The sequence below is a fragment of the Camelina sativa genome, chromosome 1 (assembly GCF_000633955.1).
Source record: "Camelina sativa cultivar DH55 chromosome 1, Cs, whole genome shotgun sequence".
Classification (NCBI taxonomy): Eukaryota; Viridiplantae; Streptophyta; class Magnoliopsida; order Brassicales; family Brassicaceae; genus Camelina; species Camelina sativa.
The window spans coordinates 10633551-10660398 of record NC_025685.1 but is presented as its reverse complement, the minus strand read 5'-3'; the positions used below and the strand labels follow the sequence as shown (position 1 = coordinate 10660398).

Below are 26848 nucleotides of genomic sequence, written 5' to 3'. Positions count from 1 at the left end.
TTGAGTATAAAGGCTATCTCTGCAGACACACTCTTAATGTTCTTCAGTGTCGTCATCTTTCTTCCATCCCCTCGCAGTACATATTGAAACGGTGGACAAAAGATGCAAAAAGCCGGCATTTTTCAGGAGAGCCTCAGCAGTTGCAGACTAGGATGCTGCGGTATAATGATTTGTGCCAACGAGCATTAAAGCTGAATGAAGAGGCATCCCTCTCTCAAGAGAGTTACAATATTGCATTCGGTGCTATTGAAGGAGCTTTAGGAAACTGTGCTGGTATTAATACTTCTGGCAGAAGTCTTCCAGATGTGGTTACGTCACCAACTCAAGGTCTGATTTCTGTCGAGGAGGACAACCAGAGCAGAAATACAGGCAAGACGAGCAAGAAAAAGAATCCAACTAAGAAAAGAAAAGTAATTTCTTGTTTACTATCTCTCTATGCAGACAGCTTAAGGATTTTGTTTGGCTTTGCGTTTTTTATGATTTGCAAGTCTGATGATCCTGAATACTAATTCCAGGTGAACTCAGAGCCGGAGGTTATGCCAGTTGCACCGCCAGAAAGCTTGCAACAGATGGTCTGTCTTTGTTGACATGTCGTAGCAAGCCTCTTTAAAACTCAAGTCGCCGTAGTATTTCATATCTCAATTTTGTAATCGCAGGATAAGCTGAGCCCAAGGACAGTCAGCATAGAAAGCTATTATGGAACACAGCAGAGCGTACAAGGAATGGTAATAAAGCATAACATAAGTGCATTTTTATTCACTTATAGATTGAGATTTATGTATGTAGTATGTTCTGATATGTGTGTTTTACAGGTCCAGCTGAACTTAATGGGGCCAACTCGCGATAATTTCTATGGGAATCAACAAACAATGCAAGGATTGGTATGAAATCGACCATGACATATGTGTAGTAAAAGTAGCTTCTGCTGTTTTTTCTTTTCATTAACATTGGATAAAAAACAAATCCCGGCTGGTTTTCTGTAGCGACAGTTGAACTCGCTAGCACCAAGTTACGACAGTTACTACGGTGGTGCTCAGCAAGGCATCCATGGACCGGTACCCTTCCTATTTCTCTGTGCTTTCATGAGCATTGTCAATTTTTAACAAGCCTCCCAAACAAGTACTAAAAAAGTCTACTAATGCTCTTTGTTGTTTCTTCTAGGGAGTAGAATTCTTCCGGCCTTCCAGTTACCCTTACGATATCCGGGTAACTGTTTGTTTGTAATAAAAGATCACTCTTTTTTCTTTTCCTATATATATATATCAATTGGTCATCTTTTTGTTCATGGTCATGTGTAGGATGATCCTAATGTGAGGACAACGCAGTTGCATGAGGATGCGTCTAGACACTCGTAAACCAAATTATAAGCATATCCACAAAATCTTAAGAGTCAAGACTGTTGATGAAAAGGTTCAAACCTCGGAGAACAAAAGCGCATCAAGCACTAGAATGTGATAAGGTTCAGAACAGGACACGAGTCAAAAGCTCTGTTTTATCTTCTCAAGTGTTAAGATAGGATGTTATTGTTTCGCTTTATAATCCCAGAGATTCGATTCTGTTAATATTGTTTGTATTAGTTCTGATGATCATATGTTTGATCATTGACTGTTCGATTTAAGAGGAGAAGAAAACAGTGTTACGAGAATATTCTCTATTTGTAAACTCTTGTTGATTCTTTTGATTAAGTTTCTTAGATTAGTATCTTGTGATGTTATATCTTGATCCCCTAATCAATATAATTCTAAACCTCAACCGTTAGATTAAGCTTTGCATGAAACTCATAAACCCTTACTAAAAGAAATCTAAATCTAATCAAACCGTAAACATTGATTTCTAAATCCAAATCCATGTCTTAAATTTTGTTGGAACGCATAATCCAAACCCAAGACAAAGGAGAGAGGAATTTCCAAACTTCAATCTTGACGGTTGAGGTGTCCTTTAATTTAGAAGAGTTAAAGAGGTATTCCTAAGAACTAAGAACTGGTTCACGAGTTGTTGCGATTCCTGGTAACGAGTTGAGCACCAAATCTAATTTCCTCGTCAATTCTTCCAACTTCTGGTCTCGCGATCGTATTTCGTTGCCCAAAAATTCCATCTTTGATTCGATTCGAGATTCGAATTTGGTCTCCGATTTACGCATCTCACCTAATTGATCGTAGACGTCAGCTAGGGATTCTTGGCGCTGCTCCGCCTCTGATAATTCACGAACCGGCGATAGTCCGATCTCCATCACCATCATTATACTCGTCTTCTCCGATGACTGTAAAATCCTCAATCTCCGATGAAACTTCTCACCGCGGCGTTAGATTCAACCCAGATTCACGACGCACCAATTGATAAGAACCTGAATACTCCTTTATTGATATGAACAGAATCAATTACAAACTGTAACCGAGAGGTATCTAGTCGCAGCTAGATAACAACCTCCTCTCTCCAAGAAGTCTCATACGACTATCTTTTTACAACAAACAATATAACAGCCTCATTCTCTTTTCTCTGTTTATATACAAAATCTCCTTTCTTTTTACTCGCACGTGTCTTTATTCTTCCACACGTGCTGCAGCTACCTTGTTATTCCTCCTGGTATAAACCTGAAGAGACTTATCAATACCCCCTCCATCGAAATGAAGCTTGTCCTCAAGCGCTAGAGTAGGGAACTGTCTTTTCAACTCACGAACCACCTCCCATGTATTTTCATGCGCGGGTAATCCTCTCCAATTGACTAAAGCTTCTAACACTCCTTTATCATTGTATCTAGTTTCCAAGACCTTCTCTGGTTCAATGACCAACTCCTCTGCATCATTAAACGTCTCTGGTAATGGCATTATTTGATGATGCTCGCCCAGAACTCTCTTGAGTTGAGAAACGTGAAAAACTGTGTGTATCTTGGAGCCATCTGGAAGTTTCAGTCTATAGGCTGCCTTACCAATCCTCTCCATTATCTCAAATGGTCCATAATACTTTGCTGCAAGCTTTTGGCATGCCCTTTTTGCCACTGTTTGCTGCCTATATGGACGTAGTTTAAGGAACACCCAACTCCCAACATCATACTCAACATCCCTACGGTGTTTATCAGCGTTGTTCTTCATTAACTGTTGGGCATGAATCAAATGATTCTTGATTTGTGCCAACATTAAATCTCTGTTCTTCAACATCTCTTCCAACTCAAACACCTTAGTAGATTGCTCTTCAAATCTCATTATTGGAGGAGGGTCTCGTCCATACAACACTCTAAAGGGGGTTGCTTTCAAAGACGTGTGATACGACGAGTTGTACCATAACTCCGCCCAAGACAAATATTGATGCCAAGTCTTTGGATGAGCTGAAGCTAAGCATCTGAGATACGTTTCCAAACATCTATTCAAGACCTCCGTTTGTCCATCTGTTTGTGGGTGAAACGTTGTGCTGTGCTTGAGTTTTGTGCCTGATAACTTGAAACAATCTTTCCAAAATGCACTCAAGAAAGTACTTCCTCGATCAGAAACAATGGAGGCTGGATAACCATGTAGCTTTACAACCTCCTTAATGAACAACTTCGCTACATCTGATGCTTCAAACGGGTGCTTCAAACTCAGAAAATGACCGTATTTGCTCAATCTATCCACCAGTACCAGAATCACATTTCTTCCTTGTGATTTAGGTAACCCTTCTACAAAATCCATTGAGATGTCTTCCCACACTTGGTTTGGTACAGGTAAGGGTTGTAATAAACCTGCTGGAGATAGAGTGGAGTATTTATGTCTTTGACAAATCTCACACTCCGAAACAAATTTCTGTATATCCGATAGCAGACCTTCCCAGTGGAACGACTGTTGAACCCTTTTAGTTGTCTTCAACACTCCTGAATGCCCTCCTACCACTCCCGAGTGACATTCCTCTAGTATCAATGGAATAGAGTTCGAGTTCTTGGGTATTACTAGCCTGTTTTTGAACCACAAACGCCCATCCCTCACTGTATATTTCTTCAAAACACTCTGATCCGATAAGAAACTTCTTATTTCTTTCTGAATATACTCATCCTTATCAATCTCTTCGTATATATCCTGAAGTTGTAAAGCTGTTGGTATTGTGAGAGCCATTAACAGATGAGCAAACAATGAACCGTGACCTTGAGTCATTCTCGATAACCCGTCTGCTGCTTTATTCTCCACTCCCGGTTTATACAAAATCTCAAAGTCATAGTTCAGCAACTTAATAAGCCATTTCTGATAATCCATTGTGATTTCTCGTTGCTCCAACAGAAATTTCAAGCTTTTTTGATCTGTGTGTACCACAAAATGTCTTCCAAACAGATAATGCTTCCATTTCTGAATCGATAAGACTATAGCCATCAACTCCCTTTCATAAACTGGTTTCAACTGTTCTTTGGCACTTAGACCGTGGCTAAAGTAAGCAATCGGACGCTTGTTCTGCATTAACACTGCACCTAAGCCGAATCCTGAAGCATCAGCCTCAACAATGAACACTTCATCAAAATTGGGTAGAGATAGCACCGGTGCTGTTGACATGGCCTGTTTTAATGTGTCAAAAGCTGTTTGAGCTTCACCACTCCATTCAAAATTGTCCTTCTTAAGCAAATCCGTGAGTGGTCTTGCTATTACACCATATCCTCTTATGAATCTTCTGTAGTATCCTGTAAGACCAAGAAAGCCTCTCAATTCTTTAACAGTTGTAGGGGTGATCCATCGAGCCATTGCTTGAGTTTTGACAGGGTCAGTCGAAACACCATCTTTGGATATAATGTGACCTAAGTAGTCTATTTGCTTCTGACCAAAAGAACACTTCTTCTTATTTGCAAATAGTCTATGCTTCTCCAAAATCTTCATTACAACCCGCAAGTGCTCCTGATGTTCTATCAAATTTTTGCTATACACGAGTATATCATCAAAGAATACAAGAATGAATCTCCTCAAGAATGGTCTGAAAATTTCATTCATAAGAGCTTGGAAAGTTGCAGGAGCGTTTGTCAGGCCAAACGGCATTACCAAGAACTCGTAATGTCCATCATGAGTTCTGAAAGCTGTCTTTTCTACATCCTCTTCCTTCATCCTTATTTGATGGTATCCGGCCCTAAGATCCAATTTAGAGAAAATTGTCGCTCCATTCAACTCATCTAATAACTGATCTATCATTGGAATTGGAAATTTATCTGGCACCGTTGCTCTATTCAGTGCTCTGTAGTCCACACAGAATCGCCAACTGTTGTCTTTCTTCTTCACTAGCAAAACTGGGCTTGAAAAAGGACTTTGGCTAGTTCTTATGATGCCAGCCTCTAACATCTCTAAAGTAAGTGGATCACTTCTTTCTGGGCATGTGGGTATCTATATGGTCGAACACTAACCGCTGTAGTCCCAGGAGCCAAAATGATCGAGTGTTCTCTTCCTCTCAACGGTGGTAGGGAAGTGGGAACCTCAAACACACCATCAAACTCTGCTAACACTGCTTGAATACCCTTCTCTATAGGTTCCAATACTGGTTGTATATCTTGTTGGTTGCATAGATCAAGTGCTACACCCTTCGATTTAGCTTCCAAACCAGTAGATAATGATTTCAATGACATTTTGGAGATTAACAAGTCAGATTCTCCTTTTAAAGACACCATCTTCCCTTTGTATAAGAAGGACATTTCATTCTTCTCCCAATTCACTCTGCAATCTCCTAAGGTTCTCAACCAATAGACTCCAAGAATCACATCTATCTGACCCAGTTCAAGAACTATGAAATCAGTTGTGAATTCCAGATTCTGGGCAGAGAATGTCACTTTTTCACACACTCCCAACCCATCCACCATCATGCCATTACCCAATTTGACATTTAAATTTGAGTCTTCTCTGCATCTAAGTCTCAGCTTCTTCACTGCAAGTGGTGATATGAAATTGTGAGTTGCCCCACTGTCTAGCATTATGACTATACTTTCTTTGCCCAACGATCCACTTACTTTAGTTGTTGAAGGGCCAGATATCCCTCTGAAAGATGAGAACGATAGGGACATGCATTCACCAACGGGTTCCTCCACTAACTCCAATTCATTGTTACCATCCAACACCTCTACTTCATAACCATTGAATATAGTCATTATTCTTAATTCCTTGTTAGGGCATTTGTGCTCTCTTGACCAAGGACCATCACACTTAAAACAGATCCCTTTTCTTCTCTTCTCATCTAACTCAGCATTTGTGTTGTGTCTTCTTGGTCTCTGTTCTGTTCTATTTGCTGGTTTCTCAATATTTTGAATTGTCTCTGTGGCTACGGTCTTCATCTTCCAGCCATTAGGATTGTAATGAGTGTTACTCTTAACGTCAGAACAGAATGTCTCTCGATTCTCCTTATTTGCTAACATCAGCTCTTTCTTCACCACACTTTGCATGATACTGGATTCCATGGCTCTTGCTTCAGCTACCATTTCAGGTAAGTTTCGAGGTTTCTGCATATGCACCAGTTCTTGCATTTCTTGGGATAAACCATTGAGAAAAATTCCTTCAAGCTTCTGTTCATCCAATCCTGTTACTTGTGACGAGAGGTCTTCAAATCTTTGAATATAATCTGCTATAGTTCCCGTTTGCTTGATGCAAAATAAGCTCTGGCTTGGTCCACGCAACTTAAGATTGCCAAATCTCAACATCAAGCTTGACTTAAACTGTGACCAGCTCTCAAATTGTCGTGTGTTCACAACCCAGTTGTACCAACTCAACGCTTCTCCACTCAAACTCACTGATATCAATGCCAGCTTCTCCTCATCGTTGTATCCACCAATTCGAAAAAATCTCTCCACCCGAGCAACCCAACCGTAAACGCCAGCTCCATCAAAGATTGGCATTTCCACATTCTTGATCAAGTTTTCTCTAAGTCCTGGCCTAATGTTGCTAAGGCATGGTTCCGAGTTCAAGGAACGTACCTGATTGCGAAGATCTTGTGTTTGTAAATGCATCGATTGACTCGTACTTCCCACCTCACGAGTTGTTGCGATTCCTGGTAACGAGTTGAGCACCAAATCTAATTTCCTCGTCAATTCTTCCAACTTCTGGTCTTGCGATCGCATTTCGTTGCCCAAAGATTCCATCTTTGATTCGATTCGAGATTCGAATTTGGTCTCCGATTTACGCATCTCACCTAATTGATCGTAGACGTCAGCTAGGGATTCTTGGCGCTGCTCCGCCTCTGATAATTCACGAACCGGCGATAGTCCGATCTCCATCACCATCATTATACTCGTCTTCTCCGATGACTGTAAAATCCTCAATCTCCAATGAAACTTCTCACCGCGGCGTTAGATTCAACCCAGATTCACGACGCACCAATTGATAAGAACCTGAATACTCCTTTATTGATATGAACAGAATCAATTACAAACTGTAACCGAGAGGTATCTAGTCGCAGCTAGATAACAACCTCCTCTCTCCAAGAAGTCTCATACGACTATCTTTTTACAACAAACAATATAACAGCCTCATTCTCTTTTCTCTGTTTATATACAAAATCTCCTTTCTTTTTACTCGCATGTGTCTTTATTCTTCCACACGTGCTGCAGCTACCTTGTTATTCCTCCTGGTATAAACCTGAAGAGGCTTATCAGAAAAACTACTGTTTGAAGTTTGGTGACTACGTTAAATATATCGACAAGTTTGATGCACTAACTAGGGCACTAAAGAAGTGGGGAGGTCAATGTGTCTAGGTAAAAAATTGGAAGAAAATATGCAATTGAAACAAGTTGACAGAGAATGACTCCATCCTATGCGAAATTCTTCAAGACAGCGACAAACTCGTTTATGCAATCAAGATTCACATCATCCCTGATGGAGGTCATACCTAACTATGTTTCAGATTTGTAAGGATCAAACTCTACTATGTTTCAGCTAAGATAAGATTAAAGAGTTTTGATATAGACTACAATAACCACCTCTATATTCAATTTTAAAAATTCCGGTTTAGAAAACAAACCGGGAAATCACACTAAACACAATACGTTACTTTGAATTATTGGTAAAGAGTTTTAAACTTTTAATGGACCAAAAAAAACTCAGTCTAGTAGAATAAACTCGTTTTCAATTATGAAGCCAAGGGATTTTAGTAATCAATCGGTCGTAGCTACTACATATACCAGCTTAATTTTTTTTTTTTTTTTCCTTCTTCTCGGCATGTATCTATCATTTTTTCATCACCAATTTAAACAAGCAACTTTATGATTTCAAAATTAGAATAAATTCAGTCGCATCGGTGGAGAAAATATCCAGTTTCAGTAAACATCTGCGGTATTTTGTAAACAATAAAAGAAATGTGGTTTCTTCAAATCCTCAAAAAGTTGTCATACTTGGTAAATAACAAAAGTTCTGAGCTTAGGTCAAAAAACAAACTAAAACCGACCATGCAAATTAAACTTAACTTTTTGTTGGTGTTAAGATATATCTTAGTATCATAATTAGTTTTGTTTGTAATCTTAACACCAACAAAAAGTTAAGTTTAATTTGCATGATCGGTTTTAGTTTGTTTTTTGACCTAAGCTCAGAACTTTTGTGAAGACATCATCGCATAATCATATTTATGATATATTTTTAGTGATTGTTTAGTTTGTTTTGTTGAAAAACAGGCATGTGATAATGTGATAAACGAAACAGTTTTAAATGTTTTTAAATTATGAATGAGCGTTAAGATGAATATTTGGAATGATATTTTTACTTTTCTAATAGAATCTTCATTTCACTTAAAAATTATGACCTCCATGATTCACCTTTTTGGCTCTGCTAGCTGAAAAGAATTACAAGTTTAATGAGATTTTTTCCCTTCAAAACACTTAATCGGTTTAAAATCGATTTGTTTTTTATTATAATATAATTGAGGACAATCATATATATTTAGATATAATTCTTATAAAAAAAAAGAGTTGGAATAATCATAAAATTTGTTTTCACATCATTTATACTTACGACAATTCATTTATTTTAAATATAATTTTTAATAAAAAGTAAAATAAAATTTGATATTAATCAACATTTAATTTAGATACATAATCCCAATATTAGAAGAAAACAAAACTCATAAGAATGTGTATTTGATAAACTCACACCAAGTTGGCAAGTTAAAAAATATAAGAAAATATTAAAATTATAGCTTACGAAGGAAAAAGATAGTAACCTACAGTTTTATAATTTCTCATGTCCTACTCTTTTTCTTTTATTTCACAACTATTGTATTATGAGGTGTTATTGGTTTGTGATTTAAAAAAAATATTAATAACTTTAATGTTATGTAAAATTTGTTGTTATTCAATCTAGACTTTGTTAAATTCTGTTTGGTGTTATTAGTTTGTGACTTGTGAAAAACCATTTAAATAAAATTATTAGGTTCAGAATTTTATAAAATGAGTAAAAGTTTTGTGTTATTCAACTAAAAAATATATATATAATTGTTAATAAATTCAATTATTATGTTATTAGTTTATGATTTTATATGCTTTTAAATAAAAATAAAATGATGAAAAATATTATTGAACTAGAGAGATTGTTTGGGATACTTTACAAAATTATAAAAAAACTAATCAACAAAAAATTCGGAGGAGACACTCCTTATAGATGCTTTAAATGGCTTTTTACAGCAAATATCCTAGTGTACAACATGCTATTGTATAGCAAATTGGCTCATGACCGAGCTAACCCAATTACCAAAACATCATCAAAAACAAAAATTCAGATTCAGATTCAAAAAACCTCATCCCAAATAAATAAATTGAAGAATCTATCTTTCTTTACCAAAATGTGAGAATGACAATTCTTCCTCCTTCCTCTAGGCACCACGTCTCATTCATATTCATCACAGTAAAGACTCGCATTAAAGAAGAACAAACCTTCCTCTCTGGGTAAAGGCCCAAGATGCTAGCCGTCGATCCTTGAAAAGAGCAGAGGATGGCGCAGAGGATGGCGCAGGTAGAAGCGGTATATCTTCAGAACTTCACTGGCAGTCAGAAATCTTCGAATAGATCATTGGATGACGTGTCTTATTGTAATTCCTAAATCTTGAAGATTCACCATAGTTTCCGAAGTAGAACCAAACCCCTAATTTTTTAAACTCTTTAGCAAATTTTTAAAATTTTTCACTTATTCGCTTTCTATGATATTATTGAAATCATCAAAATTCTTTAAATTAGAATCCAATAAAAGTAAGGGTAAAAATTACAATATTCTCAAACTTATAAGAGTAAGCTACCTCTATACACTGTAATTACTAATTATTACAAAACAACTGAGTTTTACAATTTTAGTACATAACAAATATGCATGGAAAGGGAAAATATGATCTCCTTCTTTAACTATCTATTATGTATATTTGATAGATGCTTCTACCAAAAAAGTATATATATTTGATAGATGCAGAACTTGTAACTAAGAAAGAGGAGAAAGATTATGTAGTTCCTATTATACGTATAACCTATCACCACGACGTCAAATCAGATTATGGTTTTCTTTGAAATTTCTCATTAGCTTCCTCTTCGGTCGTCTCTTAATTCAAAAGTCACCTACCCATCAATTAATTATATATATAGTGCGTAAATGATACTTGTCAATTATGCAAACACTAGTAGTAATTTCCTTAGTTTATCATCACAGTGGATTTAAAGAATCATTATCTTAACTACTCAATCTCCCCATAAGAGGATTAAGAAAAGCATATATCATACTAAACGTACTTGTACCTCATACGACATATCTTGAATTTCCTACGAAACTTAATATTAGAGACACTTTTCTTTACATCATATGGTTACATTTTAACCATTATTAGCTGCAAGTTCTTGAAACTTTATTTTATAATGACCTTATATAAGTTATAATGTCTTGACTATCATAGAAATTATTCCTTAATAATCGGCTAATCATTTTCGCTGATTAAAAACAGTCTATGTAGACTTCCCATATGTTATATATGGGCTGAACGAAACATTCAGTGTATCATATTTTATTTTACGTCGATCGATATTTAAATATTATACACATGTATATTATAGTTTATAACAAATGTCATGTAAACCATTATTATTATCGTACGACAGTCGTTATTTTTAATTCATGCCATATAATACGGCTACTACACTAACTCACTAAGCATATTAAGTATCTAGTGTGCTATATAAAACGGCTACTACACTATTTAGCACTAACCAGGCAAGAGGCAACGTGATTATGAATATCTTTAACGTTTCATTTGGAAATCTATGCCGTCACCTTTGTGACGATTATATAAAGTGAGGGACTTGTTAAGTATTTAATAAAAGAATAATACACACAGTGAAATGGGCCAATGTCGTCAACTTCTTGAGAAAGTAGCCAATACCAAACTAAACTCTAGTTTATTGGTAATTCAACTAACTGTAACTTCGTAAGGCCAATTATTATTACTTTTTATATTTATGATATTATCGAATCATATCAAACCTTATTAATAAAAGTACCTAAGGAATTACAATTTTTTTTTTGTTTTTGCAATTTTAGGAGGAATGAAATGTAAAGCCAAACAAATCCACGTGTAATTAGAAAAATAAACGGTCATGATTGATTTAGAATAGTCTTCCTTTGACTAAGTCTTAATCAAAAAACACAATCAAATAAATATATAAAGAACTAAACGAAGGCAAATGCTTTTTTCTTTCTTACAATCCTTGAGAGTCTTGTCTTTAGACACGGAAATGGCTAACCCCAACGAGTGGTCTCAGTTCTACAACACCAACCAAACCTTCTTCACAACTTCCACCACCGTTTCAACCGCTGTCACAACCACCACCACCGGTGGTGATACCACCTCTATAGACTCTCGTCTGAGTCCAGAGACCGGCCGTGTAACCAAGCCAGCACGTAGAAGATCAAGAGCCTCACGTAGAACACCAACAACGCTTCTCAACACCGACACTTCCAACTTCCGTGCCATGGTTCAGCAATACACTGGCGGTCCATCCGCTATGGCTTTCGGGTCTGGTAATACTACTTCTGGTTTCAGCCTCACTTCTTCGTCTGATCCATCCGCTGGATCTTCTCAACAAGTTCCTTGGCAATACAATTTTCAGCCTCACGCGCCGTTGCAACAGCAGCCTCAACGGCCTTATATGTTCTCGTTGAACAACGTGAACCCTATGGTCGGGTATAGTAACATGAACAACCCTAATACGGTTGTTTCGGGTATGTTTGGGACGGTGGATGGTTCTAGTGGAGGAGGTTCTGCTCCGTCGCTTAAGGAGGCTACGAATAGTAATACTTCTTCGTCGAGGTTGCAATGAGAAAACGATTGGATTCTTTTTGAATTTTTTCTTCTTCTTTTTTTTTTGGGTTTTCGCATAAAGGCAGAAATGTTAGGTACTGACTTTCTTTGTCATAGAATGAAAACTTTGACTTTTTTTTTTTTTTGTATATTTCAGTTTTAATTTTTCTTTCATATTTGAGATTTATCTTTCTCTTAGGCTTTTAGATAAGTTTATGGCATTATCATGGACCTTGCATAGACAAATATTCAATTCTGAAGTTGCTCCCTTGCAATTCAAATTGCAAACTGTCATATAGAAAAAGTATGTTTTCCAAACAAATCCATATATGTTTAACAAATTATCATATTCATAAACTTTTACTAGACTTAATTAGAACAATATGCTCGAATGCCAATATTATCACATATACCAGACATCAAATATTTTCACGTGTAAAGTTCTCACGTGCATGTGTAAAGAAGCTAGAATTCTCAAGTTTTCTTGGTCAAAGAATGCATATAAAACGTGCATAGAATGGAGAAAATAGCCAACTAGCTTAACTCCAACATTTGGATAGTATACATTCGAACATGAAACCAATGTTGGATTTAACTATACCAAATTAGCGCTAATAATTGAGAATATGAATCCTTTTAATATATTTTTCTTATGGCTCTTAATAGATAGTTTCATTTCATCATTTCATATGACTTGTCGAAAGGAGAAAACAGTGGATAGCTGTTTCCTTTGCACAATTTGATCGGCTTAAAGTTTTAAAACTTGTTTGCCTTTTAATATTTTTATATTAAGATTATAATTGAAATATAGTGACGGATAACTTTCTTAAAGACCAGAATAAATCTATAACAATAAAATATGGAGAAAAGAGTCGCATTGTATCATATAGAGACCCGAACTTGCAATTCGTTCGGAAACAAAGAGAATAGTGTTTTGGTGAAGGTAGGCTACCAACATGCCTAGATTCTTACGTTATCGTTTTTTCCTATTTTTTTTCCAACCCGTCGCGTTAATATTAATTACGATTGTAATTTGTAATTATGACTTAGACGGTTCTTTTGACGTAGATCGATCGATGTAATATATAGAGTTAGGCTAATATACCAAAGCCTCGCATTCACAAGAGATGATAACTTAGATTTTAGATTCTTACGATAAATCCTTATTTTTAATGAAAGAGAATAATTTATCATGCCGTAGGCGTGTTTCTTTTAGACCAAAAACAAAAACAAAAAAAAATCTTATTATATAAAAGGGAATAATACATTGACGATTGTGACAAATATGAGTGAGAAATGTTTTGGGAAGAGGGGATGAATCTAAACACATTGTGGGTCCAATTTATATTCTGCCTAACAGTGAAATTTCACTTCTTTTTTTATTTTCTTAATATTGTATACATTTTCTTAGTTCAATCACCAACTTACAAAGAGCAAGTCCAATAAAATAATATAATTTTGAGATTCTTATATTTTTTTAATATTAAATTATGTATTTTTTTAAATAAGAACTTTTAGAAAATTAACTAAAATTATCCTCCTCTAATAGAATTTTAATTGGGGTTCTTATTTTTTTTTAAAAATATTTTTCTAAATAAAATTATCCTCCTCTAGTAGTAGAACATAATTAGTTTAAATCATTTAGATTTTATAAAAATAGGAAATTATTGCATTTCATAAATTTTTAAACATACAAAACATAAAAAATATATTAAAAATAGAAGTACAAATCATAAATAGGGAAAAAAATTAGTTGTAATCTTGAGTTATGCCAATTTTTTTCCAAATATATTTCAACCAAATCAGCTTTCAAATGTTGATGCAAAAAGACAGAATTATATTAAACCGTTCATCTCGTCACAACCTCTTATACACTAACACTACTGAGCTTACTAAATAAAAGGCAACTCTTATTAATTACACAATTTTTTAATTTGTTTTTTTTCCTTCTTTTCTATTCGGAGCTTAAAATCTACTTTTGGAGATGGTCTAAGTATATTTATATATATAATTAAGTTCTATCTCTATCCACATCATATATGTTTTTTTTTTTTGATATATTTTTTTTTTTTTCAATAAAAAGGGAAATATATTATTCTGGTTTCAATTGCAATCATTTTTTCCATATGAGAGGGAGATATTGGATAGCAGCCTTTCAAAACCGAATTTTAATGCACTAAAATGAAAGAGAAACTAGGAAGAGAAGAGACCGACATCGAAACAAAAGTAAGAAAATAACCCTGAGTAGCTCCACAATTTTTCTCTGCATATATAGACTTCAGGGCTACGCAATGAGAGACACCTTATGAACTACTTGCACTAGAAGAATTGTCAACACCTTGTGAACTTTCGCTTTGGGCAGCATCAAGATGGTCTCCTTCAGTTGATAGGCTTTTCCAAAGCCATTTCGTTACCGCATAATCCATCACTACAGACTTTTGAGGCTGTGCCAAGAGACACGTGTAACGTTTCAAGGTGACAAATGCCCTGACGAACTCCCTGTAATCATTATCTCCCACGAAGATGTCCCCAAGGATAAGCATATAATTTGCAGGTGGACGATTTTTAAGGTCCACTAGAAGCATCTCAAGTCTAGCATCTCTATCTCCTGAATATATATATATATATATATATATATATAAACCGATCGATATCAAGAAGAAGCGAGTATTAAAAGAGATTCAAGGAATTAACAACCTGGTGGAGCAAGTATGATCTTGAATCCCGGGTCGGTAGAAGCATACTCGTTAAAATCATCATTGGTCTGATTCACATGAGCATTGATGGATACCTCACCCTTGTAACCGGATTTCTTAAGGGACTGTCTAATGTTGTGCGAAACATCCCTCACACCACCGTAACCTTCAGGCATCCGGCAATCCACGACGTCCCAGAAAACACATGTCTTCTTACTGTCTGCGTTCTTACAGGACAAGTCGATATGCCTCGCAAGGCCCACATTTGGAAAGGGAGAGAAAAAACGAGGAGTTCCTCCCAGCGATAGGCTTTTTCCAAAGCCAAAACCCACTTACTGTATCAAGGACCTCCTCGATCGGATGATGGAACATGAGGCAGTGCCAAAAAAACATTGTGGAAATTCTGATTTTTCAAAAAGATGAGAGCCCTTCTGAACTGGTGATGTTCTGAGATGTCTCCAACGATGAGCATTATGTTTACTGGTGTGTAATAGCATCTGACTACAAATCCTAACAATTCCACTAAAATCTTTTTACGTCTCTCATCTTTAGCTTCTGAAGGTACGTGTATAATTTCTACAGTACTACCTCCAATTTCACCAATGAACTTAAAAAAGTCCAAGTATGCCCTGATTAGAACATAACCCTCACCCTGATGAAGCGACTCATTTACGTTTTCTACAAACATCGGAAGCATCTAGACCTTCTGGGATCGGGCATTCCTCCAAGTCCCAGATGACTACTGTTGAACTGGAGAGCTTGACGGGGACATCAGACATGGTTTCGATCTGAGAGAGAAAGGAAAATTTAGGTTTTAGATCTGTTTGGAGCGGCGGAGAGACGTTTAGGTGTCACATCATATATGTTATTAGTTAATGTTTTTTGAATGGTTTAATGAATCCCGTAAAAATAAATTTAATTCTAAATATTCTTAGAAATAGAAATTTCATATATTCTCAAATCTCAATGATAACAATGCTTTTATAAATTAAATTATGTATGTCTTAAACGTAAAATTAGTTTATAAATATTTTGAAGTTACGAATTTTGTTTTTAACTCAATTTTTTATATATATAATTTGACTAAAGGTAATTTAAAACACATGGACAGATTGAATTGAACTTTCTAATATTCTTTCACCTACCAGTTTTTGTAGTAATATTAAAAATGTAGTGGTGGACTAGTGGTTGAGTTATAGTGTTTTAGATGATCATGTAATTTTCAAAACTCCATGCATATATGGGTATGACTGTTTCTCATATCTAATGACTAATGACTAAACAATTTTTTTTTTGATAGACCTCATCGGCTGATCCGGTCAGCGTTGGGGGAACACACCAAAATGCTATCATGTGGACTCATCGCCAACACCTAGATGTTAGGACTACCACACTGCCTAACCCAAGTTTGGAATGCTTTCCGACTAATACCCGAGGGTAATCAGACCGCCTGTATTTCTGACTACCAGATAAACCAAGTGGGCTTGACAGACTTCCCAACAAAGTGTTGATAACAGCAACAGAGGAAGATAGAACTTGGGTATGGGAGTTTCACCCATTCCCCACGCTGGTCCTACCACTCGCCCACCACTTCTTGGGCACATGTAAACAAATTAAAAACTCTCATTTCACCATAGTATAATGAATATAAATATATATCTATATAAATATATTAAGTATAAGTTTTAGATTTGGCCAAAAAACTGTTTGTATATATATTTAATATGATTATTTCATGAAAATAAAGCAGGTAACAAATATTAGCTCTAGTTTTTTTACATGAAATTTTAGATAAACATGACATTCATGATTTGTTTTAATTATGAAAATAAAAATAATTATACCAATAAAGTTTTACAAGTGAAGAGGCCTAGAATGAAGATGAGAGCAAGGAAACTACAATGATCTTGGTTTAAATATACATCTTTGTTTCCCCCAGTTTCTCCTATGCTGTCTTCATGATCGGCTTGTAACACAATCAGTATTATACCAAAAACAAAACTGCACAGTGTCTGTCTTTTTGAATATTACAGGGTTTGGATCCAGACATGGCTAATGGTGTTAGAAAATTTGCAGAAGACAATGATTAACAAGCGTGTTTATGACAAAAGATTTGCTTCAATGTCACCAACAAAGAGCTTCAGAAAGCAAAGAAATGAGAATTTTGCGCCGCTTACTCACTTTTATTCATCTCTTGCTTTGATTTCCATGTGTCTGTGAGAGTTACTGGCATTCTTTTTCACTCATCCAATTCTAAACTTGGCGTTACATTTGGCAATGTCGTCAGAAACGAATCGCCTCTCATATCTTTAGCCAAACCGTCGATTACATCATAAATCTCACCAGACTGAGGATGCTCTTGATCTCTAGACACAAAACAGTTTACATAACCTGCAACCTCAATATCACTACGACCAACTTCTTTCCTTAAACCCTTTTCTCTCATTCCTCTCCTCACCCTATCAACGCTCTTCCAATTTTGTTCCTCAGCATACATATTCGAGAGCAAAACCTGATACCCGGAAAAGTTCTTTCCTTTATCTAATTCAGCTAACCTCTCTGAAACAGTTTCAGCAAGCTCAAGCTCACCGTGCAGTCTACAAGCCCCAAGAAGTGAACCCCATAGCTCAGCTATGTTTCCATCTTCACCAAGTTCTTTAACAAACTCATATGCTTCATTGACCCGTCCAACTCTCCCCAACATGTCTGTAATGCAGCAATAGTGCTCACTTGAAGGCTGAATGTTATAAAGTTCTCTCATCTCCTCGAATATTTTGAGACCTTCGTCCACTAGACCTGAGTAGCTGCAAGCTGATAACACTGCAACAAAGGTGATAGCGTCGGGTTTGATTCCAGAATCTTGCATTGAGCGAAACAGCGAGATAGCTCTCTCTCCCATCCCATGTTGACCATACCCCAATATCATTGTGGTGTATGTCACAGAGTTTCTCTCTTTCGTTTGAGAAAACATGTTTTCTGCATACTTTATGGCTCCTGACTTTGAATACATATCAACTAACGCAGAAGCGAAAAATACGTTATCATCCAAGTATTGCCTAATAGAAAAACCATGGAGCTGTTTACCTAAGTCAACACTACCTATATGGCTACAAGCAGGGAGAATTGATGCCACAGTTACAGCATTGGGTTGAATACTCTGTTCTAACATCCTCCTGAACACAACAAATGTTTCCTCTGTGAGTCCATTCTGTGTGAACCCCGAAATCATTGAATTCCAGGTAGCTTGGTCTCTTTCAGCATAACCACTTCTTTCAAAAAGTTTCTGTGATATCCTAATTAGACCTGCCTTAGCATACATGTCGATAAGGTAACTGTTCATTCCCTCGAACTGAATTCCATGCCTGATAAGAAAACCATGAGTCTGCTTCCCGATCTCCTTGTTTCTAAGATTTGATGCAGCTGAAAGCAAACACGTCACAGTTATGTAATCAACCTTAAACCCTTGCTTCTGCATCTCGTAAACCAGCATCAATCCTTCATCATCTAGGCCATTTTGGACAAATGCAGAGATCATACTGTTCCACGATACAACATCTCTCTCTTGCATTGAATGAAAGACTCCAAACGACTCGTGCACAGAACCACACCTTGAGTACATCACCATCAACGAATTAAATATCACAACCGGTAGCTCTCGGAATTTTTTACTTACAAAACCATGAAACTGCCTTCCTAGTTCCACTTGCTGCAGTGCTGAAACTGCACTGGCTGCTAAAAGAAACGTTACTTCATCAGACACTATCTCTTTCGACCCTACTGCTTCAAGAAAAAGCTCAATACTTTCAACCAGGAATTCATTCTGAACATAGACACCTATCATTGTATTCCACACCTCAATGTTTCTCTCAACACAAGAATCAAACACTCTCCGTGATGATACAAAATCGCCAAGCTCAGCATACATAGAAATAGCCGAACTAACCACAAACAAGTCCTTAACATATTCATCTCCCAATTTAAGCATCAAACCATAAAAAACATTAGCTTTCTTAATACTTTTAGAAGTCGACACCGCAGGGAAAACATTGACAAAGCTAACAGGGCTCGGCTTTATCTCCATTCTCATCATTATAGAGAACTGCCTACATGCTTCAGCATTTCTCCCTGTTCTCACGTACCAAGAAATCAAAGTATTCCAAGCCACAACGTTCTTCCTACGCATATGATCGAAAACTTTACGGACCACATCATACTCATAAGAATCCAATTCACTACCAGGACCGTTCAAGCAAGAAACATACATATTCATCAGAGAGTTATGCACAACCCTGCTTGAGTTCTGTAAACAACGGATCAAATGACAATGCACAGCTTTACCAGCTTTCAAGTTCTTAGTCTCAGCANCGCATACTATCGAAAACTTTACGGACCACATCATACTCATAAGAATCCAATTCACTACCAGGACCGTTCAAGCAAGAAACATACATATTCATCAGAGAGTTATGCACAACCCTGCTTGAGTTCTGTAAACAACGGATCAAATGACAATGCACAGCTTTACCAGCTTTCAAGTTCTTAGTCTCAGCACACGCCTTGAGTGTAGAAGAGTAAGTGTAAGGATCACATTTGGTGAAAGGTGCAGTCTTTTTCATCCGGGAATAGAAAAGAAGAGCTTCGTGTGGCAGATTGTTGCAAATAAACCCAATGATGATGGTGTTCCAAAGAACAGTTGTTGGTTTAGGAATTGCGTCGAACAGTTGGCGTGCGAGTTGTGGGTTTCCATCTTGGCAGATTTTGCTGAGACGGGAACGGATTGAAGGTGTTTGAGGAGTGAGGGTTGGTGGAGAAAAGGTGGAAGAAGGACGGGTTTGATTTTGTGACGGAGATTGTAATGATAATGGTGGAGGTGGTGGTAGTGGTAGAGCTGATCCAGCCATTAACAAGGAGTTGATGATGAAGAAGAAGAAAAAAAGAAAGGAAGAGCCTTTATTGGCTCTGTTCTCTCTATCTATATGCTTATCATCTTTTAAGGTTCAGTGATAACTGATAAGTGTTTGTTTTGTTTGTTTCGTTTTTTTTTTTTTTTAATCTCTCTTTACAAAAATTTCTCTTATATTATCCGGAAAATGTCAAATCTTGAAGTAATTTGATTGTATATATGCATATTTGAAGAAATTAAATCACAAAAAAAATTGGTAGAGACAGAAAAAAATCAGTGTATACAAAATAAAAATATGATGGGAAAAATTTTCTTGGCACTGAAAATTCATAAATTGATAAAAAAACATATTCTTATTACGAAAGTAAATTTACTCAACCAAACACGCATACAAATTAAAGTTTTTATGACTTTAAGAAAAAGATAGCTTTTATTGTATATTCAATACTAATTTAACTAAGTGTGTTTATACTTCAGCGAGTAAAAATTTCAGGTAAAACGTAAAAATCGTTGGTCATAGTTGCATTTGAGAAAGAACCATATACTAAACGTAGATTCTAATGTTGATCTGATTATAAGAACATTGCATGTCATATTTGATTATTAACGTTGCTTTTAAGACCGAACTAGGTGATACCGTGTTACAGTATAGATTATATATTTTGTTAGTTAGTTTTTTTTTGTAATTTGCATTTTTGTAAGTTAGTTTTTTATTTTGACTTATTTTCTTTGTTTATATAGTGTTTATTTGTATATTTGGGGTTATACAGTAAATTGGAAATCCTAATAGAGTAAGTAGTTTGTAGAATGTAGTTTGTAAAATGTAGTTTTTCACAAAAACAGACACACCGCAATATTGGATAGTATTTTTGTAAGAAAATAGACACTCCGCAATATCAGATAGTAGTTTTGTAAAAGGATAGACACACGCAATATCAGATAGTAGTTTTGTAAAAGAACGAGTTTTTCTTTATTTTGGTTTGTTGTCAAAAGAGGAGAAGTTGCTTGTTAAATTTTAGTCTGAGATATTTCAATGGTTAAGAAACCATTGTATTTATAGTGAGATTAAATATATTTATGTTATTATTTAGAAGTTAATATTTGATATATCAAATCTCAGCAAAATTGTAAAAAACCCAATTTAATTTATAGTTTGATAAAAATACCTGTTTTAACGGGTTTAACTCAAACTTTTTAAATATTTTAAAATTTTTAAGAGTAAAATATTAATATTACTTAAATATTTTATAGACTTTCAATATATTATAATATTTAAAAATTTCAACGGAGTTCAAATATTTATAATAATTTAAACATTCTATAAAATTTAAATATTTATAATATCTTAAAAAAATTTTAAAAAACGTAAATATCTTATTTTATGTTTACTTTTAAAAGTTTAAATATGCTCAAATATAGAACCAAATTAAATTGTTAAATTTGGATACCTGATAAATCAAACTTCCTGCTCATTTGTACTCAAAACATATTAGTCATATATTTATAGTGATTATCAACCATATTCCAAAATAATTCGTCGATGTGGGATATACAATACACTTTTTCTGTAAATTAGTTTACAATTTTACATATATATAATTTCTGTGTTTTTTATTCTTTCCATCTATACTAATCATAATTAATTACTATAATTTCATTAAGTAAATATTGAAAATCTAAACTAAATGATGATTTGTTTTTATTTAATTGTATTAAGTTGATTTGTTGTTTCCGTAATATCTCACAATATAAAAGCAAATCAAATTAGTTTACATATATATACAATTTCGTATTTAATCTATTGATTATTTTGGAAGCAACAAAGTCACAATTGATAAGTATTAAAGATTTATCATTATTATTAATTTTCGTAATAATTATAGGGATTAAGTATGGTAATAGTTAATATTTGATATTACTGAAGCCATTAAATAATCTAATACCAGTTTCCTTATTTATAGGGATTATACTTCTGTTTGATTGTGTGTTTAACTATTCTTGAATCAAATAATATACAGGATCCAAAATTATTAATCTGGAGAACAAACAGATCCGCAAATTTTTTTTCTTCTATTTTCGGGTCAGAGAGGATCCGCGTCCCGACCCGGTTAGTTTTAAGTGATCGACCCAATGGTATAATGGTCATTTAGATAAATCGAAACTATAGATTAATTTAATTAAATTAAATGATTCTCTAATTATTTTTAATGAAAAACGTACCAAAACAAAGTCATGATATAATTTGAGTCTAGTGACTACTTCAACTTTAATAATAGAATAGATTCTTCAAATCTACAGATTTAAGTCCTATTCATTGTCGTGTTCAACTGTTCAAGTTCAATTAAAGCTTTCTTCTATCTCTAAAGAACTTGTTTATCTATTTGAATTAAGGCCCTCAATTGAATTTACAAGACTAAAAAGAAAGTAAAAAACCATAAGGAAAAAAAAAGAAGCTCTGTCCTCTATTTTGGGCCTCTGGAATGGCGTATCTAAAGCCATAAATTGCAAAATTAATGGGCTTTAAGTTGCTTCCTTTTCTCAACGGCCTAATAGGTTGCTTTAACTTCTTTGATTCGACCATTAAAAAAAAATTCTTAAGACTTAAAGGGAAGCTTTTAACCCTAACAAAATTTATCTACTACAATAGATCAATAAATTTTAAAAATAATTACATAAATGATTAGATGTTAACTAAAACATCATTAACTATATAACGGCATGAGTTCATTTTGTTAGTGTCTGTTGATACATATGTGATATGTCATGATGTTAAAGCAAAAAAGTTTGTCTCATCCAAAACGACTTGTTTTTGCCGTCTATATATAGATAATAGTATATGTATATATATAATCATAGCAATGTTTTTTTTAGTTGGTGGATTTTACTAAAATGTATGGGTTGTTATAATTATAGTGGAATATAGAGGATATGCACTGATTTTTTTTACTATTCAAAGAAGAATTAATTCAATTTGTTTTAAGAGTTGATTAATGCTTCGACACCGGGAAATTTGGGGTTCGAATTCCAAGTAATGCAATTTGTTAATTATGCAGACAATTATAATCGTTCGTCAGGATTATACATACAATGGAAGATGAAGGATGGAGAATAAACATAGAAAAAAATATGTGTTTGTAGTGAAAATCTAATCAGGCCCAAAAGAATTTTAAATTTTCCATAATAAAATTTTATTTATAACCGTACTCATAATTTGCAATAAATAATAATCTAGACGATTGAAAAAAAGAAAAGTGAATAATGTTATTATGAAATCCATTTAATGGTTTTGAGTGAGTTTTTCACGTAAATAACATGTTATACTATATATACATATAGTTCGATCACATTTGTTTCTATAGGTTTGATAGTTTGTTCGATACATTTAACATTTGTACAAGTTATATTAGAAGACGCCATTATATACGAAAAACTAACATTTTTAAGCATACAAATTGAAGAGAAAAATATTCAGCAAGAATACTGAAAACAACACTCTTTGTATTATGCTTTCTATTATTATGTCGAAGTCAATCATGATAATTCACAATGGGATTAATGATTGTATATATTCGTATATACGATGACAAAATGTACCATACATAGTGATTATAGGCTCCACGTTAATGCAAGTGTGAACTGTATTCAGTTCTTGAACATGAACTACATTGTATTTTCTTTGTTTGTCAACAAACAGCTAGCGTATGCCAACAAACAGTGTATGTGTATTATTTCATCTCTATATGAAACGTACAGATGGATTGTGACAAAAATATAACTTGGATATGTTACTTTTATGCTGGAAATATAGCTAACGTTATTTAGCCAGTCTGTAGACATTGCAATTTCAAAACACTACACCGTTATGATTACGAAAAGAAAAAAACTAAATAAATATGTGTTTGTCGGGTTATCTGTTATCAAACCCTAATTTCGAAGTTTTAACTAAATAAAGCAAAGTAAATTTCAGTCGAGAAAAATCATGTAGCAGAAAATATACGTCAAAGGATCATTTTCCAAAAAATGATTAAGACTTGATAGATATATAGTTTCTTTACATACAAGCATGTCACAATTATAGAGATATTTTTGTGCTTTGCAAAAATAAGATTCGGAGTATATTATACTAGTAATGCTTTTTTGGCATTTTCAGACGCTACACGATTATATTGGGATCCCTTGCAGAGTTGTAGAATAGACGTCTCGAATTCAATAATACAGTACTAAGAAATAAGACAAAAGATCAGTAAAACTGATTGATAAAGATCTTGAAAATCAATAATACATTACTAAGAGATAAATAAATTTATTAAAGCAGAAAATATTTTTATCTTCTTTATTTTAAATTATGTGTCGTTTTATCATTAGTTTTATTTTCAAAACCAATGTAATTTTGAATTTTTAATATAAAAATTTGGCCAAGTTTCTAATAACTTCACATTAAGATTAATAACATGTAAAACATGAAATCTAAAGTCAATGTGCCATTGTAGAGCATGTATACTAGAATTTTTCTACTTTTTAAATTTGTGTGAAAAATATAAAATGATATGTATCATTTATCATAAAATGTTGGGAGTACAATATTAAATCATGCATTCTGCAATGCTAATATCCAAAAACCATCACAATCATAATGAACGTAACTAAGCAGAGTAAATGCCCTCTCTATCAAATTCAGCAGGTAGAATAATATCTCTTTGTAGAGTTTTGAATAATATCAAACTAATTCGAAAACTGATTCGTTCAACCGATTAGAGATGAATAGTTTTGGTTCTGCCAAATCCAAATTCGAATACTACATATAATGTTTGAGAATAATTAAATTTTTCAAAATATGTTAAAACTGATAATATTGTTTAAGCATGATGTCATTTTCACTCGCAAAATTATGTATTAGAATAATCACTTGCTCATACACAAATTACGTCAATATTTTGGATAATTTTGGTTGTGATAAGATTTACTTTTTTTTTTCATAACCAAAGCAATTGTCTCAACGTAAATATTTTGAAAGTACAATATAAATAATTTGGTATGCTTACTACGATCGTTATGTTTAAAGTGTTATGTGTTATTTTCTTTGTTATTGTTAATCGAGAAGTTCTTGTCCAACCACATGCATCGATCTCTTCGTTATATCTAAACAGTTTCTCTCAAACAAGAATCAAACTAAGAAAACCAGACTTCACTACTCTCACCACTATTCCAACTATATATTTTGACCATAAATTTTTTTAAATATACTATAGCATGCAATAGTCTTTAAAAGTTTCAAACAATCTTTTTTCCATATGATGTCCGAATCTAAACAAAAGATAATTAATTGCCACATTGAAAACTAAACAGTTAGGTTAGTCAACCTTTTGTCTTCCCAGTAAATATATAAAATCGCTAATATAGGACCAAACCAAAATTAATGAGCAAAATAGATTCTGATTAACTCTTATTTGTTCCGACTCGTAAATATGGCAAGTCGGCAACATTTTAGAAGTGGAATGGAAATATCCAAACGATGATCGTTGTCTGATGTTCTAGTTTTTTGCTCTCTTCTGCTGGTGATGGACCGACGTGTCTAAACGACAATGTGCTCATGAGTATCCCGACGACCACTAGTTTTTTTTAATTCTTGTCGCGGTTTGGGGAGGAATCAAATGAGACGAATGGTTGGAGTCACATGGAAGCATGAGATTCTATCACAAAGTCACATTATCTATCTCTCTTTTTATTTAATTTTTGAAGGGCAATTAAATTCTAAAAGTGACATATACTTCACGGGTTACATTATTCTAACTATTCAGCTGAATCGTACACGCGACCTTGTAACCGCGTCCAACGAAGGGCAGATGTGAAGATGTTCTTTTCATTTGGATCCCAAGAACTTCGAGTAGGTCGGCTGATATATATGTTAGCTAAATGCCTAAAAAGGCTAAATTCCAACTATCAAGGTTTTATTTTCAACTTTTATATCTCCCCTTTCCTAATTCACCTTCACTCTGTACATTAATTGTTTAAATTAATAAAGTTGCGTATGTTAAGCTAGAAAATGATGATCGGAAGTACCTAATTTTGATTTTTTAGGTTTATGGTTTTATCAGACAACAGGTTAATAGCTCTGAACATGTTAGTTTTGGTTGGACAGTATATTTTTGAACAAAATTTAGAAGGTAAATGTAGGATATCTAACATGTTCCCTCGAAATGATATCTTGATTATGAATTATTGTTTCAGCTCAAGAAACGGATATACTGCGTGTACTTACAAAACTTGAACTCAAGAGACCAATATTTTTTTCATCATTAATCAGTGTAACTTTTATCTGTAAACAAATTTATAACCATTGGAAACCTAACAAATTGCTTTAGTATGATGTAATTCTTGTATATTCGTTAATTGCCATAGAACTTGATCAACTTCAGCTTCTTGATCTCTTTCTTACACTCAATATCTTTTGTCCCATTCATGAAATCAACCGGAAGAACTTGAAAGAAGAAACAAAATGAATGATGAAAAAGAAGAAAAATAATGTATTGCGAATCACGTTCACGAGTTTAGATTCGATGTAGAATGCCTATGTTTCAGCTAGGCAACACTAGCTAGTACGTACTTAAAGTTACAGATAGTGCACAAGCTTGATCTCACTCTAACAACCCGAAAGATCAATCCTAGCTTTGCTTTTATAGACCTCTCTATTAAAACAATCCTTGTTTCACTTTTGACCGCTAAACAAATATTTAACCAAACCAATGCTTGAACTCTCAATTAATTTGATTCAAGGCTCAATTACCATGAACCAGTCCTAGAGATTTATTGGTTTTAATAATATAAAAAAAAATCAACAAATACAAAACTTCAACGATATCATACATTTACAATGGAGGAAGTATTTCATTAATTAGTGAAACTTTCACACATGTACACATATTTATCTAGCTAGCTAGCTAGTAGCCACTGAAACCTAATAACATGGTTCTATACTTATCAACGAATAGATTTGTGTCAACTCAAATTG

At 34.3% G+C, this 26848-nt stretch overlaps 5 protein-coding genes across 9 annotated transcripts in view; 2 read left to right on the top strand and 3 right to left on the bottom strand.

Annotated features, from left to right (window-relative positions):
• The window catches only part of LOC104787176 (protein FAR-RED ELONGATED HYPOCOTYL 3), a 5128-nt gene extending 3414 nt beyond the window's left edge, over positions 1 to 1714 (top strand). Inside the window, exons 3-9 of one of the 3 annotated variants that reach the window (XM_010512720.2) lie at positions 13 to 410; positions 516 to 572; positions 657 to 725; positions 813 to 881; positions 990 to 1055; positions 1162 to 1206; positions 1299 to 1714. In XM_010512720.2, coding sequence (XP_010511022.1) covers positions 13 to 410; positions 516 to 572; positions 657 to 725; positions 813 to 881; positions 990 to 1055; positions 1162 to 1206; positions 1299 to 1355 — 761 coding nt within the window. In that variant the 3' untranslated portion in view covers positions 1356 to 1714. Of the gene's footprint in view, positions 1 to 12; positions 411 to 515; positions 573 to 656; positions 726 to 812; positions 882 to 983; positions 1056 to 1161; positions 1207 to 1298 lie in introns of all 3 variants that reach the window. The other 2 variants (XM_010512709.2, XM_010512714.2) reach the window with 2 other exon arrangements.
• On the bottom strand, positions 5282 to 7201 carry LOC104706420. Its single transcript, XM_010422615.1, has one exon. It carries the CDS (start codon positions 7199 to 7201, stop codon positions 5282 to 5284), a length of 1920 nt encoding a protein of 639 aa, XP_010420917.1.
• Positions 11639 to 12419, top strand: LOC104787169 (VQ motif-containing protein 22-like). The gene has a single exon (XM_010512700.1). The coding sequence runs from the start codon at positions 11675 to 11677 to the stop codon at positions 12257 to 12259; it is 585 nt and encodes a 194-aa protein (XP_010511002.1). The 5' UTR covers positions 11639 to 11674; the 3' UTR covers positions 12260 to 12419.
• Positions 14379 to 16183, bottom strand: LOC104787160. Its single transcript, XM_010512692.2, has 2 exons — positions 14938 to 16183; positions 14379 to 14848 (listed from the first exon to the last, which is right to left on the bottom strand). Exons 1-2 carry the CDS (start codon positions 15110 to 15112, stop codon positions 14544 to 14546), a joined length of 480 nt encoding a protein of 159 aa, XP_010510994.1. The 5' UTR covers positions 15113 to 16183; the 3' UTR covers positions 14379 to 14543.
• LOC104787141 (pentatricopeptide repeat-containing protein At3g22150, chloroplastic-like) lies at positions 16754 to 19930 on the bottom strand. 3 transcript variants are annotated; one of them, XM_019227451.1, is made up of 2 exons: positions 19362 to 19930; positions 16754 to 19162 (listed from the first exon to the last, which is right to left on the bottom strand). In XM_019227451.1, exons 1-2 carry the CDS (start codon positions 19835 to 19837, stop codon positions 17176 to 17178), a joined length of 2463 nt encoding a protein of 820 aa, XP_019082996.1. In that variant the 5' UTR covers positions 19838 to 19930; the 3' UTR covers positions 16754 to 17175. The 3 variants fall into 3 exon arrangements, with proteins under 3 accessions (XP_019082996.1, XP_019082993.1, XP_010510975.1); XM_019227448.1 differs by having other exon boundaries at positions 16754 to 19300; positions 19488 to 19930; XM_010512673.2 differs by having other exon boundaries at positions 16755 to 19274; positions 19462 to 19930.

Bases quoted from the DNA above. Each gene is read 5' to 3' on its own strand.
- LOC104787169 (XM_010512700.1), top strand. From the start codon at position 11,675: ATGGCTAACCCCAACGAGTGGTCTCAGTTCTACAACACCAACCAAACC.
- LOC104787160 (XM_010512692.2), bottom strand. From the start codon at position 15,112: ATGCCTGAAGGTTACGGTGGTGTGAGGGATGTTTCGCACAACATTAGA. The intron at 14,849-14,937 runs GTTGTTAATTCC...ATATATATTCAG, and splicing joins GATCATACTTGCTCCACCAG to GAGATAGAGATGCTAGACTT.
- LOC104787141 (XM_019227448.1), bottom strand. From the start codon at position 19,837: ATGGCTGGATCAGCTCTACCACTACCACCACCTCCACCATTATCATTA.
- LOC104706420 (XM_010422615.1), bottom strand. From the start codon at position 7,201: ATGGTGATGGAGATCGGACTATCGCCGGTTCGTGAATTATCAGAGGCG.